This window comes from Dicentrarchus labrax, unplaced genomic scaffold (genome assembly GCF_905237075.1).
Source record: "Dicentrarchus labrax unplaced genomic scaffold, dlabrax2021, whole genome shotgun sequence".
NCBI classification, from domain to species: Eukaryota; Metazoa; Chordata; class Actinopteri; family Moronidae; genus Dicentrarchus; species Dicentrarchus labrax.
In genome coordinates, this window is record NW_026136714.1 from 1403090 (window position 1) to 1421771 (window position 18682).

The 18682-nt window shown below is 39.1% G+C and overlaps 1 protein-coding gene across 4 annotated transcripts in view; it reads right to left on the minus strand.

Moving 5' to 3' along the window:
* adgrd1 (adhesion G protein-coupled receptor D1) overlaps window positions 1-17945 on the minus strand; it is a 45505-nt gene extending 27560 nt beyond the window's left edge. The window contains exons 1-13 of one of the 4 annotated variants that reach the window (XM_051423059.1): window positions 17507-17945; window positions 17375-17411; window positions 16956-17072; window positions 15739-15837; window positions 14418-14540; window positions 14149-14325; window positions 11398-11655; window positions 7750-7817; window positions 7087-7236; window positions 6903-6953; window positions 3400-3523; window positions 3018-3125; window positions 1696-1771 (exon numbers count right to left, since the gene is read on the minus strand). In XM_051423059.1, the coding sequence (XP_051279019.1) occupies window positions 1696-1771; window positions 3018-3125; window positions 3400-3523; window positions 6903-6953; window positions 7087-7236; window positions 7750-7817; window positions 11398-11655; window positions 14149-14325; window positions 14418-14540; window positions 15739-15837; window positions 16956-17072; window positions 17375-17411; window positions 17507-17581 (1463 nt within the window). In that variant the 5' untranslated portion in view covers window positions 17582-17945. Of the gene's footprint in view, window positions 1-1695; window positions 1772-3017; window positions 3126-3399; window positions 3527-6902; window positions 6954-7086; window positions 7237-7749; window positions 7818-11397; window positions 11656-14148; window positions 14326-14417; window positions 14541-15738; window positions 15838-16955; window positions 17073-17374; window positions 17412-17506 lie in introns of all 4 variants that reach the window. The other 3 variants (XM_051423058.1, XM_051423062.1, XM_051423060.1) reach the window with 3 other exon arrangements.
* Between the last annotated feature and the right edge of the window lie 737 nt (window positions 17946-18682).

Here is an 18682-nt window from a genome sequence, read left to right on the forward strand (position 1 = left end):
GTGATGAGACGTTAACCTAGAGGGAGAAGGGAGGAGGGAGGAGGGAGGAGGAGGTGGTGTTGAATGGGTGAATGGATATGGAGAGCTAATAGCAGGGTGTATCAGTCAGACGAGGTTGAGTGGCGAGATGAGAGATAGGCGAGAGAGGACAGATAAGGCTCTGGCCCCAGGCACCAGCCGTTCTGTGCTTCAGGAAGCAGGGACGCATTAACTCAAGCGGACCCGATTCCCCACACAGGAAGTACAAAGAGAGAAGGATGGGTTTTTTTGTTTGTTTTTGAATAGCTTCAACTCATATTTGATGGATTCAACAAAAATGTTACAAAACTTTTTACACAAATTTCTGTACTTTCTCCTCCTTCCTTTTTCAAAACAGACTCGTCACTTCAGTTTTAATGCATTTGAGGGGAATTATCTTTATAAGTATTATTATTATTTGTATCATTGCACGCCTTCCCAACGTGCATATCACACACGACAGACATAACATGATATATATTTGCTATTTCAGAGCCTGTCCTTTTTCACTTTCACATGAGTAAAGAAGTTGAATCACTACACAGTATGATCACGCGCCACCTGTAAAACCATTGTTTTCCTACGGCCACTAGGGGTCGCCAAACCTTTACCGGGGGTCGTGAGGCCTTCTTGATTTTAAGGGGTGTGAGAAAACTGTAAAAATATACACAGTACATCATCTCGGCATTTTGTTCATTGTTTATTGAAGTTTAGATGAATATTTAAGATTTAAACTGTTTAAAGTCATGAACACTTGACTCTCTACTAAACCGCCACATCCTGCATTAGAAAAGCATTCGGATGATACAACATTGGCCAAGGTGTAGAAGAAATAGTCAATTATATGAAAAGTACCTAAAAATATCAGGAAAATGAAACTCTCATGCAAATATTTTGCTTGAGCTTCGTCCAAATCACTTGTTTTACCGGTCAGGGGTCGAAGCTTTACTCAATGATAGAAAAGGGGTCCCTTAATGAAAAAGCTTTGGAACCACTGACCTATGGCAAGGTGCACTTGGCATTTTCTAGCAGTTTTTAGACACGTATAAAAGTTAAAATATCTTCAACTTTTCAAGGTGCGGAGTCGCACCACTTGTCACTGTCATACTTGGCCCAGACAGCCAATCAAATTAAGCAAGAGGCGGTGCTTCACCACTTCCTATCTATTCTTGATGATGTTTACTATGAAGGTTGGACTGTGAGAGAGCTACAGAGTGGAGGTGTACTGGAGGGTAGAGTCAAGTAAACTCAAGAATGCTTCTGGTTCCTCCATTTAACACAAAGTATTTTCATTATGCTGAAATTGTGTCTTATTGTAAGATTTTATTGCTAATTATTAGATTACAGTACAAATTCTTAGATTTAGCTCAATAAAAGTGACGAAAATACTTATTTTAAGAAGCTTAAATAAGTTTTCATTGCTTTTAATAAGCACAATTTGCACAATTTCCTATTTTCTGCATTTCTTTCTAGTTTTAAGGCCTGTTTCAGTGGCTAGATTTTTATGCTAGTTTGAAAAACATGTATTATATTTAAGAATATTTGGCTTGTTTCTGAAAGGGAAGTTTTTAGTCTCTAACTGTACTTCTACTTGAGTAAAGAATGTGTAGTTTTGCCACCTCTGACTAGGTGCAATGTGAGTTTACCCCACATCTGGGTGTTTTCCCATCCTCTTACCTCGTCTTGACGGGGCTGATCTCTTTGTAGTAGCTGTGCATGTTGTGGTAGAAGAGGCCGACGATGGTGGTTTGAGCTGTGGGGAAAGAAGACAACACACAGTAGTTGAACGGCATCGGGCAGTTGGGCTGGGAATGTAGTGCAGAGCTGCTAAAATGCTCACAAAGGAGGGAAGTTAATTAACGCTGCCTTGCCGGCGCACGCTGGCACCGGCCGGCTAATAGGACGGCCTTATACTCGCACAAGGGTGAAAGGGAGAGGGCCGCAAACCACGTGGATGTTGGGAAATCTTATGAAAGCTCTACATGACTTCACCAGGAGAGCAGGAGGTCCGGGTCCCCCTCCCCCCCTCCTCTGCCCCCCTAATCTGACCTATCATCCAGCTCGGTCCCACCTCGATACTGAAAGATAAACAGTGAAATTGGAGGAAATCCTTAATGGTCCTGTTCCTCCTTTCAAAGGCCCTCTACACGGGCCCCGCTGACTGTGACGACGAAGGCTCCGCTGTATGCTGTGGGAGAGTTTTTAAGCCTTCCAAGAAATAATTTCGACAGAATGCACCCCCCCGAGCAAGTCCCAAAGGGGATCTCAAGGTGGCCAGTTTGCTTGTACAAAATAAAAAAATATAATAAAGCATCCAAAAACACCAATGTGTAGCACTCTCTCTACTTAATTAGGATATAAAACCTCCCCTCGGAGCCTTTTCCTTCAGCCAGGTATTCGGTGCTTTGAGTTAATTTGGTCCTGGCTCTAATGTGTCAAGCAACAACATATATTCCATTTCTGATAACAGCCCTTTAATGAGTTATTAAAGCAGTTTACTCCAGTGATTGTATGGCAACACGGTGCATCTAGCAGGCCAGGTGGAGCCAAGGGAATCTGACCTGAACACGAAGTCAAACAAAGAGAGTTTTAATGCCCGCCGTAATTACTGCTCCCCCTCACTCCGCTATGTGAGTCCATTCTTTTTAATGACAGGGGAAAGTGGAGAGAAAGTGCTCTCTCTCTCTCACTCTTTCTGTTTTGAATAAAAGGGTAACTGCCAACATTAAAGTCATAGCTGGATTTCTACGGTGCGCCATAAAGTCACACAAAAGCTCTCATGGCACTGCTGTCCTACACTGTATGCTATGTTAGTGGCCTTAAATCGTAGCATAATAAATTACAGGCCAATAACAAGAGCCTCCCAGCTGGACAATTTTCTCCTGGCAGAATCAGAACACCACTAATGTGCAGCATTCACACTGGACCCAGATAAACTACTACCTTTCCTGCACACAATCCTCAAGCTAGTTCTGCTTTTTGTACTTATGTGCACTTACACTGCATGGCGAAAGCCTCTCCGGGCACGGAGATGTAGCTCTTGCCCTCTGTGGGGAAGCGGTAATGTGACAGGTTGTAGTTCTGCGGGAATTTCATCAGAGAGTAATCTGTGGAAAGGCAGAGAAAACTGCTTTATCAGGGGTGGGGATAAAAGATGTGAGGCCACCCTCGGGAGACAGCATGCTTAGTGGCAAACAAAATATTATGCACACACAAAAAAAAAAAAAAAGAGACCCACACCCGTGAGAGGGGGTTGACCTCGGCTTATCTGACCCGCGTTTGTCCTCTGAGTAAGAAAACTAATGATGTCAACTCCTCCTACCCGAACCACACAAACTACAAACAGTGAGTCACCTTATGGAGAGCTGACAGCACACTGACCTGCAACAAAAGATGTTCCACCCAGGGAGATGAGAGAGCTCCGGCTGGGCTCCAGGTTAGTCACCATATGTTCCATCACTCTGTCCACTGTCTCGATCAGCCCGCTGACCACAGGGGTGGACTGCTGCTGAACAACCACCCAACAGAAAACATGTTCACCAATTGCTTTAGTTGCCATGAAGAATACTTCAAAAATCTGCATTTTAAAGCTGCAGTAGGTAACTAAACTCAGGTTCCTCTGGCTCGTGCTAGCGCTCCACCGGGCCTGGACAAAGATATAAAGATGCTTTGTGTTGTAGGGTCATTCCCAGGATCCAGAAGCATCTCTCGGCTCTGACTGGTTGCTTTCTTCCAGGCCCGGTTTCATAAACAGGTTAAAGTTTTCTTTTTCTCCATCCTGGCGTTAAACAGCTGGTTACAGGTCTATTCCTGCCTCCAGCTAGATTACATTTATACCATTTACAGCTTTACTTTGGCCTTACTCAACCCACTTTCTCATGCTGCTTTGAGATATATTTCTAACTCAGGCTGCAGGATGCATCACTGCGTATTGTACACTTGCTTTTATAAGCTCTAAATGTGTATTTGTATATAATATCTCCAATCTTAGATCCAAAAACAGGCTTTTACTACGTCCCTTGATCTTGGTACGACCTGCAGTTTAGAACAGCCTCCCTTGTCTCTCGAACCAGTTTTAAATAAAAATAAACTGAAGTTTTTATTATAAAATGTTCTTGCAATAATGCATAATAATGGTAATCTATGCCTGTATTATTTGTAACGTATTGTCTTGTAATGAAGTGAAGCTTTGCTGCATTCTTTGCCAGGTCACCACTGATGGAGATAAAATATCTTCATCAGTTTTTTTACCTGGTTAAATAAAAGTCTTCCATGGCTCAAGGGGAGGCAGTTTTACAAAGTAAGAAAATAAGCTGTGATGATGTTGTCAGGGTAATCTCACATTTGTAACAGAAAGACTTTTATCAGACAGGAAGGCAAAATCCAGTGTTTTTGGAGCTTAACCCATAGCAGAAGTCACAAGTTAGGCTTGAGTCTTTGGACTCAAGTCCCGAGTCAAGTCTGAACTCCAAATGTTTGAGTTTCAAATCCTAAACAAGTAATAATGCTCTCTACGCCAAATTTACTGCAATTATAGCAACAGGGTAATAATATCTTAATATGACCATGTATGCTCTTTTTCAGGTTCATATTTTCTATATGAGGGGTCTGTTAGAATAAGTTTACAAGCTTTTATAATCAAAACATTTTTTTTCTCTTATTGCCTCTAATTTAGAAGTTGATTTGTCATTTTATTTTGGTTGAACATCAAAGTACGAGTCGAGGAAAGAACCTGTAACTCACTGTGCAATGGCCTGTTGTATAGAAAAACTCCTGCAACTTGATTGGATGCTGATTGGTTCAAACAAAGTGCACCGTAATGCGATAAGTTATTTTAACTAATTTGGTTAGTTAAAAAGATTCTTGATGAAGCGGCTTTCACAAGTACGTTTTAATTCCTGATTAAGTACTTCTTACGAGGGTATTGTGTTTTCACAGTATAAATAAAAATTACAAAATTAGGTCAATGTCACTTCAAATTACTAAAGATACTTGCTCGCAAATGTTTTTTTAACTTTCATAACTGAGTTAGATTTACTTAAAATGTTTGTAATGTAATAATTTTCAACAATTGTTTGAGTTAAATGAACTAAATGAACTTTTTACAGTGTGGATTCAGGGAATTAAGCATCAATTCCTGGGAATGAATGACGTTAATGTTAGTTGATTCAGGGAAATGAATTCATTCGTGGCACACTTTTTAAATAATCTTTGGGAGGGTATCAAGTTTTTTCAAGTCCAAAGGCTCTCGTCCAAGAGGAGTCACGAGTCATTGGTGCTAAACAAGTCATGTCGCAAGTCTTTTTTTGATTTTGTTGGTCCACACGTCTGACGTAAGGTCAGGATATCTCTCCTGCTTGTGCTTTGATTTTGACCATTCTTTTAAAACTGTCTTTTGTGAGTCCTTAAACTTTATGGGGATGAAATAAAAAGATGTATAATAAACAAATAATAGTTTTCAGATGATTCAGTGACTGTTAAATTATGAACATGTTTCTGAACTGCAGTTTTATATGATTTGTTTTTGAATAAATGCTTTGACAGTATTTTTTTGTATCATGTTTAATCTCAGTAAATATAAAAAAAAAGACAAATTTAATTCAAAAGTTGAGCAAACTATTGTCATAACACTTTTTTAGTAAATTAAAAATATTTTTTTTTATTCAAATTTTAAAAGAAATGTAGAAAATTGTGTTGCCTTGAATAAAAAATGTGGATTTACTCAATACAGGAGGATGAAGTGATTAAAAAAAATTAAATATTTATAAAATCAGTGCAAACTGTTTCCATAATAATTTTTTTAGGGAAGTTTTAGATAATAGATAATGTTTAATGCTAAACTTCTTGTTTTAACATTTAGAGACCATAAGCTACCGCTCGTCCCAGATGCTAACTAACGCTGTAGCAGTAAAAACCTGTAAGTAGATTCATGATTTATTTGTCCTCTCAAAGGTTACATAGTCTCTCTTTAACATTAGCTACAAATATGTAGCTTTTATTTGTATTCATACACATTTAATTAAACTGAATTAAATGAAACGTACATAAAGTTTTAGATCAGTGTTTCTCAAATGGGAGTACGTGTACCCCTAGAGGCACTTTGGAGTACTGCAGAGGGTACTTGTCATTTTTTTATCAGTCATGCATAATTTGTAAAATAAATATACTATATGTTCAGTATGTGAATGTAACTTCAGTAAGCCACTGCTACTTTCAATGTAAAGTTTCTCACAAAGTTTTAAGATACAATTAAATGCTGTCTTGGCATTACTGAATATACAGAGTCTGAACTCTTAATCTTTAATACGTCTAACAATGATGGCACAGCACGTATTACATTAAAAGTCTCTCGATCTGATCAGAGGAGATAATCGCAGGGGGGAATTTACCGAACACTGTATCTACTGTCCAAGTTATGCTTTCTCTGACTTGAACATCTGTTTCAGCTTGCTCCTACAAAAACAGGCATGCTTGTTCTGCACACTCAATGCACTGAAACCACACACTCTTGCTCAGACCGTCTTTCTTCTGGCAGCAGCGTGTTTGCATATAAGAGCCTAGAGATTGGGGCCAAGACGAGCGTACGTTGCAGGAAGCTGTGCATTTACATTCAAAGCATTGTTGTTGTCGAGCACCTCGCAGTCAGCGGTGCTGTCTTATTCAATTTACACCACAGTATTTGACTGCATACTGTAATCCTGTGCAGGTACACTGCCAGGCACTGTTATTGCTGCTGGCACCACTTGTGCCAAAGAAATATGCGGTGTTAAAATCTCATACTCGTGGATCTCTTAAGTGCCTAGGATTAAAGTATTCACCAAATTGCATATGTTAACATTATGTCATGTTTGAACATTGCACAACAACCGCGTGAACTCATTTACCTCTGGCAGGCCTGGAGAGGACAGCACTTCTTCCACACTTTTGAGAAAAGCCTGGGTGGAAGAAAACGGACATCACGGAACTGTTGCATCATGTGCACATGGGTGGGCATTGTGTGTGTGTGTGTGTGTGTGTGTGTGTGTGTGTGTGTGTGTGTGTGTGTGTGTGTGTGTGTGCTCCTAAAACCTGTGTGAGGTTGTTGGCAGTGTTGTGAGGAATGGTCCTATTGGGTAGCGCCTTCAAGAAGCCCAACACAGGCATGGACTGCGGGTCCTGGGAGCTTTCGACCGGGTCGTGCTGGTTGATGACGATAGGAGGACTCACTACGGTGGCTGTCTGGGGAGACAACACATCAGGCATCAAATGAAGTTTACTATCAGGAGGTAGCGAGTTCCAACGCACACAGGATGTTCGGTGACTGATAGCTTGAGTTTGGGAAATTCTCTTTTCAGCTTAGTGCTCTATAGGGAGCTATTCTGTGCGTAGTGTTGAGCATCTGTCTCCACTTTCTTCGATTTCTTTATGCGTTTTCTACCTCCAAAGCCCTTTAATAAACAGGACGAGTCTGTTCACATGTGCTCTCAATATCCTTTTTTTCTCCCAGCTCCTCTGTCTTCAAAAGGAAACGATAGCTCAATAAGAAATGAACTCACGCATGCACTAAATGCTTTTTTTCTCCTATTGATTCAAGCAGCACACACGTTTGTGTATATTTTGCCCTCAAAACTGTATATACATTTTTCATACCACTTCAATGCGAATGCTGTATTTGTAACGAAAACTTAGATGATTCACACATGTGGTTTAAACAATTACATTCAGCTATCACATCTGTTTTGGTTGACTTACGACTGTTGGCGTAGTTGAAGTGATTCCTTTGGAGGCCTGGGGTGTTGTGGCAGAAACTATGGCCTGACCTAGAAAAGACAATACAGAGGAACCACACTGGTGACAGGCTTCCCCCTCCAGTATTAAGACATACATACACATGCCTGGAACAATGATCTGTGTCTGATATTATGATGACATACAATCGAGCAATCAAGATTTGGGGCAGGAAGCTGATAACATCACATCTTTGCCATGTTCTTGGGAAATTAAATATGTTAAGTTTAGATAATCTTATTGAATTTGTTCATCATAAACTGATCTATAAATGCCTACCAGGCTCTCCGGGTGCTCAGTGACCTTGTGGTTCCACTCAGAGCTTCAGGCTCAGTAACATGTGGAGCATTTAACGGGAATCGTACCGGACTGGACAAACCTTTTTCTGTTCTGGGGATTAAAATGTTGAATTCTTTACCTACAGAACTCAAACTGGATCCTGACTGGAATCGTTTGAACCTCAAACAGTTTTTGAAGAAGGATCAGTCATGTATTCATGATTTATCTGGTGCATATGGCATTTTAATTACTCTCTTGCTGAGTTCTTTCTTTGTTAATGTGCATACTTATTGTTCAGTTTGTTTTGGACAGGCTCTTGCGTATTTGTTGAGTTTTTATGTATTTTAAAGGCTCATCCAGGGAAGGGGAGTGCAAATTAACTTTGGCTATAAATGCTGTGTTGTGTGCCATTTGTTTATGCTACATACTTGTCCTCATACAAATAAACAGTACATAAATGTGCAGGCTTAGGGAGTAACGGGACAAGACCTCGGGGTGAGCTGTGGCTGCGTCATACACCAGTATATTACACATATATCACACTGCGCAAATTTAATATAAATCACATGATTATTGCCATATTAGGCTTATTTCCTCTTACCAGTAGGTGGCACTATGAGAAATGTTTGTATGTAGATGTGTTCAGGTCGGTACTCTTATCTAACATGAGAAGTTTGGTGCAGGTTGGATAATGTACATTGAAGTAACAACAACATTCTGCTCCATAGCGAAGTGTCAATTTTCGACGCCACACCACCCTCACGCCGTTTGGTGGAGCCTCATTATTTTGAGAACTTTTCATTGTGGACTTCTTTACACTGTACTCACCAAATTTCACATCAATCCGAATTCTCTAGGTGGAGTCTGTTAAAACATAAGGCCTGGAAATTGCAGAAATAGCGACAAAATTTGACACTAAATTCAAAATGTCCGACTTCCTGTTGGGTTGAGGGTATGGGTCCAAGAGGCTTTTTTGTACATTAAGAGAAGATACATAGGTGCACCAGTTTTCATACATCTCGGTTGTATGTGTCTTGGGGCCGTGGTTAATACGTACATTTCTCGTACCGTTACATTTTGTTACAAGTGTCATGAGTGGTCGCTGCTCGGGCCCTAATTTTTAAATTTTTAAAGTAACCCTCCAAATCCTGCTGATATGGTTTTTTCCCCCCAACAAAAAACTATAATTTCTACAATAAAATCCTTAAAAAGTCATCTACTCCTTCTTCCATGATTTAAAATGACTCTAAGAATCTATGAATATGCAACCTTCTGCAGACGAACGTGAAAACATCCTTCTAGTCTACATCTTTCTGCACAGTGGAGATCAAACATCCAACTGTAGGAACGAGAAGAAAAACATATATTTTAGTTTATTTGGACTTTTAGATTGTGTTAAATTTTCTAGTCTGGATATTCCTCGCTTGGCATTTGAGAGGCTTTTCTGTTACTCCGTCATCTGGTCCTTTGTTGAACCTGAGCAGGCCGAGCTGCCGTAATGTAGCTGGATTTTATCAACATACAGCTTAGAGTTTATGAGGCCGGACCATGCCAAGTCATGAAAGACGGGATAGATTACAACCTCCACAAAACTGGGATAATCAACCACATAATACTCTGCCACTAGCTTCTGTACAAGGATAAGATACATTTTTATGTCTTTGCTTGTCATTTAATGAAAACAGCACTAACTTGCTAGCAGAAAAATGGCCATATATGGACGTCCATGGGAGGTATCAGTCTGAACCTTCCTGCTCTTCTTTGGTTCAATGCAACATTTTATATGTGTGCTCTGGAGGAGTAAAAATATTTTTCTGTAACCATAACAGTCAGACTCTTTGCGTCTGGTAATGGTCTGTGGAATATATTGCTTTTGGTAATGACTTCGGAGGAGAAATAAGGCAGTGTGCACTTTATGCTTCATGCATTGTGACTGGTTGAAGCTCTAGCGGTGTCGATATTGCCAGTCGCTCGCTCTCCAAACAGAAATACACTGAATTTTATGATATTTAGCAATAAAAATTAAAAATATACAAAAGAAAAAGCCAAAATATTCATTGGCAACACCGAAATAACTCTGGTTTCTCACCTTAAATTCCAAGTAGATGAAAAACTAACATGGAAACTGGACTGTGAAGTAGAGAGAGTTCATCCATTGTTATATTATTCCTGTATTTTAACTGTATTGTAATACTGTCTGGGCTGTATGGAAGCTCATTTCCATCAATGTGACGGGGGGAAAAAATATCCTGTAAGTCATTATAATGAGAAATATTGACTTTGCATCTCAAAATAATGAGAAACCTTCTTAATATTTTGACCTTTGACTGGTCTGAGGAGCAGCAACGGCAAAGGGGACAGTCACCCCTGAGCCTGAGTTTGGAACGAAAGGACGTAGAGGAGCCCTAAGTCAGCTGACCTTGAGAAACCTGGATGTAGAATAAAAGGTTAGGAGGTCTGCAATATAGGAAAGGCAGTCCAGGCCATGAAGGGATTTATAGACAAAAAGGAGAACCTTAAAATCAATTCTGAACCATACTGGCAGCCAGCGGAGAGAGGCCAGAATAGGTGTAATATGGTTCCTCTTCCGAGTACCTGTACCTGCCTGGCTGCGGCGTTCTGGACCAGTTGCAGGCAGGAGAAAGATGAGATTGTTATCATCAAACATTTTAAGTAAGACAAACTCTATTTTTTAGGTTAAAAAGATTCTTGATGAATAAAAATTACTCAAAATCAGCAATGTTTTTGTAACTTATAAATTGAGTTTGTTTTACTTAAAATTTCCGATGTTATTAGTTTCGACTGTTAAATGAATCTGGTTTCACTTAAACCTGTTTCAATAAATTTCAACAGGTTTTGAACATTTCTCAGACGACCATGTAATTTGTTATTATGGATTATAACACAACAGAATATTTTAGTTTAGTTAATATTTTTAAACATGTTATTTTATCCATTTATGGCTATATATAAAGGAGGTAAAGCCAAGAGTCTGGAGGGGTTTTAACCTGTCACATAAAATCCAAATGATCTGCCCCCTGCAACCCAACATACCTCTGCAACTCTTATAAATACTTAAAAGGCAGAACTATGCGAGCCACAACACTTATACAGTGAAAGGTCACGAGAGGGAGTATATTTGTGTGGTTTTAAAAACATCTTGTTATTCATGAACGCTGTGGCTGGAATGTGGGAACAAGCACGGAAATTGCTTTTTAACCCCTGTTTCCTCAGAGTGGAGTCAAGAGGGAGGAATCATTATAATAGATACGACATGTGCCAGAGCGGGAAAGGGGAGGAAATACTTTTCCAACAGAGCAGGATTGTCCTAACCTATGGCGGCGCTGTAGTAGAGCGAGATCTCGTGAGGTGGAAGGGCCCTTTCCCAGATGACGAACTCATCGAAGGCCCCTGTGACGTAGTGACGATACGTCCTGCCGTTGCCGGTTCCGATGACGAGGTCGGGGTAAGCGTCGCCGTAGTTCTCTGAGACGCTGCCAGCTGGGTCATTAGCGGTGAGGGTCCCATTGATGTAGACCTTCAGACCATCCATTTTCGTCCACGTGAAGAGAACGTGGGTCCAGAAAGGTCCTGAAGGAGCAAACGTGTTATATTTATACAGAATATATGATGTATGCAGTGGTTCCCAACTTTTAATCTTAATGGGACCCCTTTTTCTATCAATGAGTAAACTGATTAAGTGACATATTTTGATGGATATATCATATTATATTCAATGTATAACAGTAACAGAAGAGAACAACTGATAAACTGTACAATGAACCCAAACAGTGAACTCAAAAACTAAAGGAAGTTTGTGTAAAATGAGCGATTTGAATGAATTTTGAGCAGACAATTGTGTATTTTATGTTTTTTCCACAAATTCTTTAACAATCACACTGACAATTTAATAAATTTAATTTATTTTTCTTTACAAAAATGAATACAATTCTGAGATATAGGCCAACTGTTTTCTTCTGTCTGTTTAAAATCTTGCCTGTGAAGCTTCAGCGACACCTAGAAACACTACATTCATTACTGGTTCCAAACCTGGAGCAGTGCCTAAAATGGACCAGTACTGACTATCAGCACTCCGGATTTTTGGCCACACGAGTAACCTTACTTCTTATTGAGCATGGCCCACCACTGGGGTCACCAAGGTATAGACCTCAGTATTTTTTCCAAAGGGTATACAATAAAAGTTGTGAAATAATTGCCTAAAAACAACTTTATTTTGATGTTCTGATGCCCCAAAACCCAACTACCAAGTGCAGTTTCTGGACCTTTGGGTATTTCTAAGTGCTGCTTTGGTACTCGTAAACGCCTGCGTAACTGTGTCTGTTGCTCAGAAAACGTAACTGAAAATGTTAAAAAAGGATTTTTAAAAAACGCCAAAAGAGTTGTTGTTTAGGGTTAGGGTTATGTTTATGGTTACTGTTGTACTGAATTAGGTTACTGTTTTTGGTCCAATTCAGGCACTGAGCTGGACCAGTAATGTATGCAGCTTCTTAAAATAAGCACTCCAAATGTTAAGATAATGTAAGAGTGGGTGACAGAAGAAGAAATACAGATATTAGTATGAAGCTGATGGTGACATAGTGGAACATTTATATCAAGGTTTTTTTTAAGGGTCACAAGTAACTATTTTCTTGAATAATCGATGATAAATCATAAAAAAATGCCTTTTGTAGAAGGTGACGGTGCATTGAAATTGTTCGTTTTATCCAAACAACAGTCTAAAACAGAACTGTATCTACTTTACTGTCTATGGGTTATGTATATGTCGCAAAGAAACACAACAAATTGTTCTACTTGAGAAGCTGGAAGCAGGAAATATTTGCACCAGAAGTCTGAAGCTAGATATAGAAACAATAGTAGATATATAGTTAGTTCAGCGTTTTATCATGTTAATGTTAGCTATATAGCATTAAACACACAGTACAAGTGAGGCTGACAGGAATGGCATTAGTTATGCAGGTTTTTTGGTCAGAAATCAAAGTATTATTCAATCTAGACCAATGCTAGCTTGGTTAAAAATCGCTGAATATGATTCATTAATAATCAAAACAGTCATTAGTCTTTGTTATTCTATGATACTCATAAATCCAGTGTGCCCACAAGACCACGAGTCTGTTCTAGTCCTGCAAGTTCTTTCCAATCAATTTTACAATACAATGAACTTTCTTCCCCTTGTTGCTCTTCAGAAAATTGACAATAAAGAGAGTCCCAGAAGACAAAACATTAACTGAAAGCCCTTCTGCCAGAAGAGCAAAACAACCAAAACACATCTCATTTGTGGTTAGAATATAAACCACATGTGCTAAAGACCACTCCCACTAACTCTCTCTTTCACCTCTTTATGTATTAAACATTCGTCTGCCTTCGTGGGGTCAAAGGGCAGCTCGAGGTTTAATGTATCAACCTCAAAGCTTTCTCCTCACACAAAGAATTGTCCTGACACTGCAACACGTCACACTGTATGAGAACCAGATGACGTTTGATCCTCTGTAACTCAAATCAAAATTGAGTTATGACGCCCCGTGAACACAACCTTGAGTAATTACAGCAAAAACAAAGATGACAGAAGTCATCTGAGAACAAAATACTGATCTATAAAAGTTTCACATAACATTAAGAGTCATACGCTGTTTTCTTTATTTTGTCAAAACCGTTTACCAGATTGCTTCATCTCATTAAAATATATATTTTTATATTCAGAATTGAATAAAAAGTATTGGTCACACTCTTGTAGATTTCATCCAACTGGACCTTTACTGATCACCAAACATTGTTGTATTTAAGAAGGGAAGTGACCACATCTCATTACGCGTCTATGATAATTGTATGTTTTGTGATACAGTGAAAGTTTCTATTAAATTCATCCTTTAACTGGCCAAATCAAGTCCCTGTGGCAGCATCTGGTTTCACTTAACCAAACCAAGAATGCAATTACATAACTAACAATTTATGGTTGAAAACAAAACACAAAAAAAATCTATATATTTACAAGACCAAAATATATTCCTCTAGGGTGCTTATGGGAAATGTAATTAAAACAAAAACTGCGTAATTTATTCACAATACCTGGAACTACGATGTTGGCCTTCCATCTGTGGTTGTTGCCTCGAGTGTAAAACTCCACATATCCTCCGTAGGGATTGCTGTAGACGGAGAAGCCGTTGGAGATAACTTTCCCTCCAGAGGCTACGGCAAAACGGGACTCTGGCTCGTGGTTTTTCCAAAAAAAGGAGAAGGTAATCCCTGGAGAAATGGATGAAAACTCAAAATTACTTGCAACCATTAAAGCAAAGAGACAGAAATGTGCCAAAGTGCATTAACTACAGTGCACTCACCCTCAGGACCACAGAAAGTAGGGTCACTAATGCAAGAGTTCTGGTAGTTTCCAAAGTGGAGAAAGGTGCCGCCGTTATCTCCATTCAGAAAGATGCCCTTGTTGACCATTCCCTCAACAATGTCTGCACGAAAAGCAACAAATCATTTCGTTTGAAAATGACAAGGAGGTCTACTTCAGTGCAAAATGTTTCTCTGTTCATCCAACAAGTTACCCAAAGTCCCTTAATAGTCAACAAATCATGAGTTGTTTTTTGCAACTGATGAACATGAGGGTTTTACAGCTTTTTTTGGTATCTCATAAAAGAATAAAAGCCTTAAGGAGTCACTTCAGTTGATATCAGTTACGATTCACTGTAAAACTTGATGAGTTAGTTAAACTCAAACTGTTCTGAGGAAACTGATGTAACCATTTAAGTTTATTTACGCAAACTAATCTAAGCATTAAAAAATATTTGATTTAAGTACAAGAAACTTGATTATTTCTTGTCAAGGTAATTTTGGGATGAATTTAGTTAATTGTACCAATTTCATTCAGTTAATTGAACGTAAAAATACCCTCATCAAACATATTTAAATGTGTTAAAACAGAGTTATACGTTTACAGTTATTACATGGCAATGGGTGACTACACTTTTTGGAGGATTAAGTTACGTTAACTTACTTCTTTCATTAAGATATGCTGTCAGGCAGTGGTTCCCAACCTTTTTTCCTTAAGGGACCCCTTTTCTATCATTGAGTAAACTGACATATTTTATGGATATCTCATATTATATTATATATTATTAAAAACTGTATAACTAACCCAAATAATGAACTCAGTAACGGCAAGAAGTTTGTGTAAAAGGAATGATTTTTAAACAGATTATTTCCTGTTTATGGGAACTTTTTATACAATTTTCTGTCTGTATTATGTATTTTTTTATATTCACGATAGACAGGCTCATTATATTTCTTTTTCTTGTCCTTGATGCTTGGTTGTTGTTCTATTAGATCATTTACTTAACTAAAGCTGAGCTAAAGGCCTACTGTGTATATTTTTAAAGTTTTCTTTCAAGCCTTAAAATCAAGAAGGCCATGCAACCCCCCTATAAAGCTTTGGCAACCCCTAGTGGGGGCTGGGTTGGGAACCACTGCTGTTAGGTTTTACAGTGCTCTGCATCGACTAAAGCCAAAGGCCACAAATTCCTCATCTTGTGTTGCACGGACAAAAGACTTGAACAAAGAGAAAAAAGTGTGAAATGCTGAGCTCGAGAAGACAACAGAGAGCGGTGGGTGATGCACGAATGAATTTTCAGTGAGCAAAGAGTGATTGATTCTCACCTACTGTTGCAGAAATGTTAGTGTAGGCAGAGTCATTGGTATACACATAGGAAGAGTTATGGGAGGAAGGGAGCACAGTGTGGTTGTGGATTCTGAGAGCTGGACAGAGACAACGGAGAGAAACAGTGATTCACACCTATATAGACACACAACAGAAGACACACACAGTGAAAGGAGGACAATGGGAGGGACGTGGTGTGCAGGTATGAGACAGAGTGATGCTGAGCTGAGCGCACAGTGGCAGCGCTGAAAACACGTTTCCCCGAGTGACGCCACACATCGTACTCAAGTCTATACCCGATCCCTCTTCAACTTTATCACGTCTATGACAACTTGCACTGACTAATGTACACCGTAAAGTTAATTTAACTCAAAACATCGAACATTTTAAGTCAAACTAACTCAGTTTTGTGAGTTAAAAAACATTCTTGATCAATTAGCTTTAGTACATTTTAAGTGACACTGACTTAATTAATTAAATAATTTTGTACTATGAAAACAAAATACCAAGTAAAAAGTATCAGGAAAGTTTCTGTACCTTACAAAACTAAGTTAGTGTCGCTTAAAATTACCAGTAAAAGCTTCTCCAATCCTTTTTAACTTCCAAAATTGAGTTAGTTTGACTTAAAATGTCTGATGTAATCTGTTAAAATAACTTATTGCACTACAGTGTAGAGTCAACATGGCTGCACACTCAATGCATGTGGAAGAAAAAGATGCAGAATAATGATCTACTCCTTACATTTGTGCCAAACTTTTACCACATCTAGATTATAGGATGCTGTATGTAAATTATTGCAGCATTTAAGTTATAAGTTACTACATTTCCTGTTGTATAATTTCAGTGATAAATCAGACATACAATCTAAAAGTCTCAGTGCATGTGAAAGAAGTATGTAACTGCCATTCAGCTCTCAAAAAGATGCAGAATTATGATCTATTCCCTTACATTTTGTCAGACTTTTTTCCACCTCCAGATTATAGGAAAATGTATTTTAATTACTGCATTCAAATGATACATTACAAGATATATTGCTCTACAATATCAGTGATAAATCAGAAGCTCTGAACACATTCAAAAAAGCACGATGGCTGTGGCTGGAGGGTGGGTGGTGGAAAAAACAGCTTGAGACCATGCAGAGTGCAATCAGATGAAGACATTTAGGTGGTGCATTCCCATGAGTATATGCAGCCCTTGTTTATGTAGATGCACATACTTATGTTGCTTCCGTTAACATAACCTGGTCTGTTTCCAATCTGGTCCCACAGTTCATGGATTCCGTCCACAGCATCAAGAGGCCAATAATGTGAGGCTGTGGCCAACACCTGCAGGCCTGGACGGAGAGTTCACGGGTAAACAAGCATCCAGAAAGAGCTCTCCCACCTCCCCCCTCCTCCTTCCCAATCAAGCTCAAAATTGATTTTCCTGGCACTCCATATTGGATTTTGGAGGGATTAAAAGATTGATAATAATGAACCCAACTGCTGTTAGTAAACAAATCAACAACATTTGATTTGGAAACACTTATATTTGTATATATATATATTTCTGATCCTTAGAGCTGTATAATGCCATCATATTTAAGTTAGGACACATGAAAGCAATCACACCACCCATGCAAAAATTCATTACTACCTGGATGCTTTGCAGGTTTTACCTCTTGAGCATAAACCTGTAAAGAAATCAAATGCATTTATAAAAGCTGCTCTACAACAGATGGCCAGACTATAACATGAAAGGATGTGTGGTTTTTTTTAATGAGCTTACCTTAATACAGGAGACAAAAGCTGTAAAAAGGTGAATTCGCAAAGCAAACTCCATAGCTTTTGAGAAATGTACCATACAAAGTTTCTTTTTTCTCAAACGACTGTTAAATCCCCAGATGAAGATGAATCCAGGAGGAGTCACTCATTATTCCAAGTTGTGAAAACTTCTCATCAGTCCATGTGTCCCAAGTGAAAAATGTAGATAAATAATAATAATGATAATAATAAAAGAATAATTTAAAAAAAGAATCAATTCAGTGTTCTGGCATGAGGCAGAAAAACTTCAGAAGTTGCTCTTTCATGGTACAAATCTGCGCTTCCACGCAAGAAAAGTGTAATCCGTGAACTTTATTCCTGCATGGAGCTAGTCCTTGAGTTTCTGTGGTTGCATCTGGAAACTGCAAGGAGGGTAGAGGAGCTGCGTGGACGCGTACTGGGCTCGCTGGACTGAACGTGGGAATTGCAAAACGTGATGTCATTTTTGGATCTTCTGAGGAGGGGCGTCAGGGGCTGTGCGTAAATGGCATTATTTTGTGCGTAATTGGAGATTGTGCGGGGAATGAATGAGATCAGGATCGACACCGTGCGGTCCAAATGCTGTTTAGATTAAAAAAAAAGAAAAAAGATCTCGTGTTAAACATTTTTTGGTCTCATGACTTTTAGTTTGGATTTTGGGTTAAATTACAGGACAACACCCCGGACTCTCTGGGAACGACAGTGATGCTGTGCAGGATGGATTGTTACTGAAAGGCAGGCAGACCCAGAACTCACAGTTACAGTATCTGGATCACTAATTATAACTTTTTTTTTTTTTCAAATTAATTAATTAATTAACTGATATGTGCATGCAGAAATATCATAAGAATACGCGTTACATGAGGCTTGTGTTACTGTTCCTGACCGTTTGGAGGACAGCCTCAGGTGGGGGAGCTACCTGGAGCCTTTCTAGTCCCGTTACAGGCTTCCAAGCGCCTCTTGCACACATATCCAGGTAAACAGCGCCACCGTGTGGCCAAATAACCTGCAGTTTAGTGGCCACCCAGTCGTCTATTATTCATTAAACCTTCTCGTCTGGTGGTGCGTTTGCTGTCAACCTTAAATTCATCACCTGGTATATAAAATCACTGTGGCAGCACACTGTAGCACTTTTTAACGGATGTAATATAATCTCATCTTC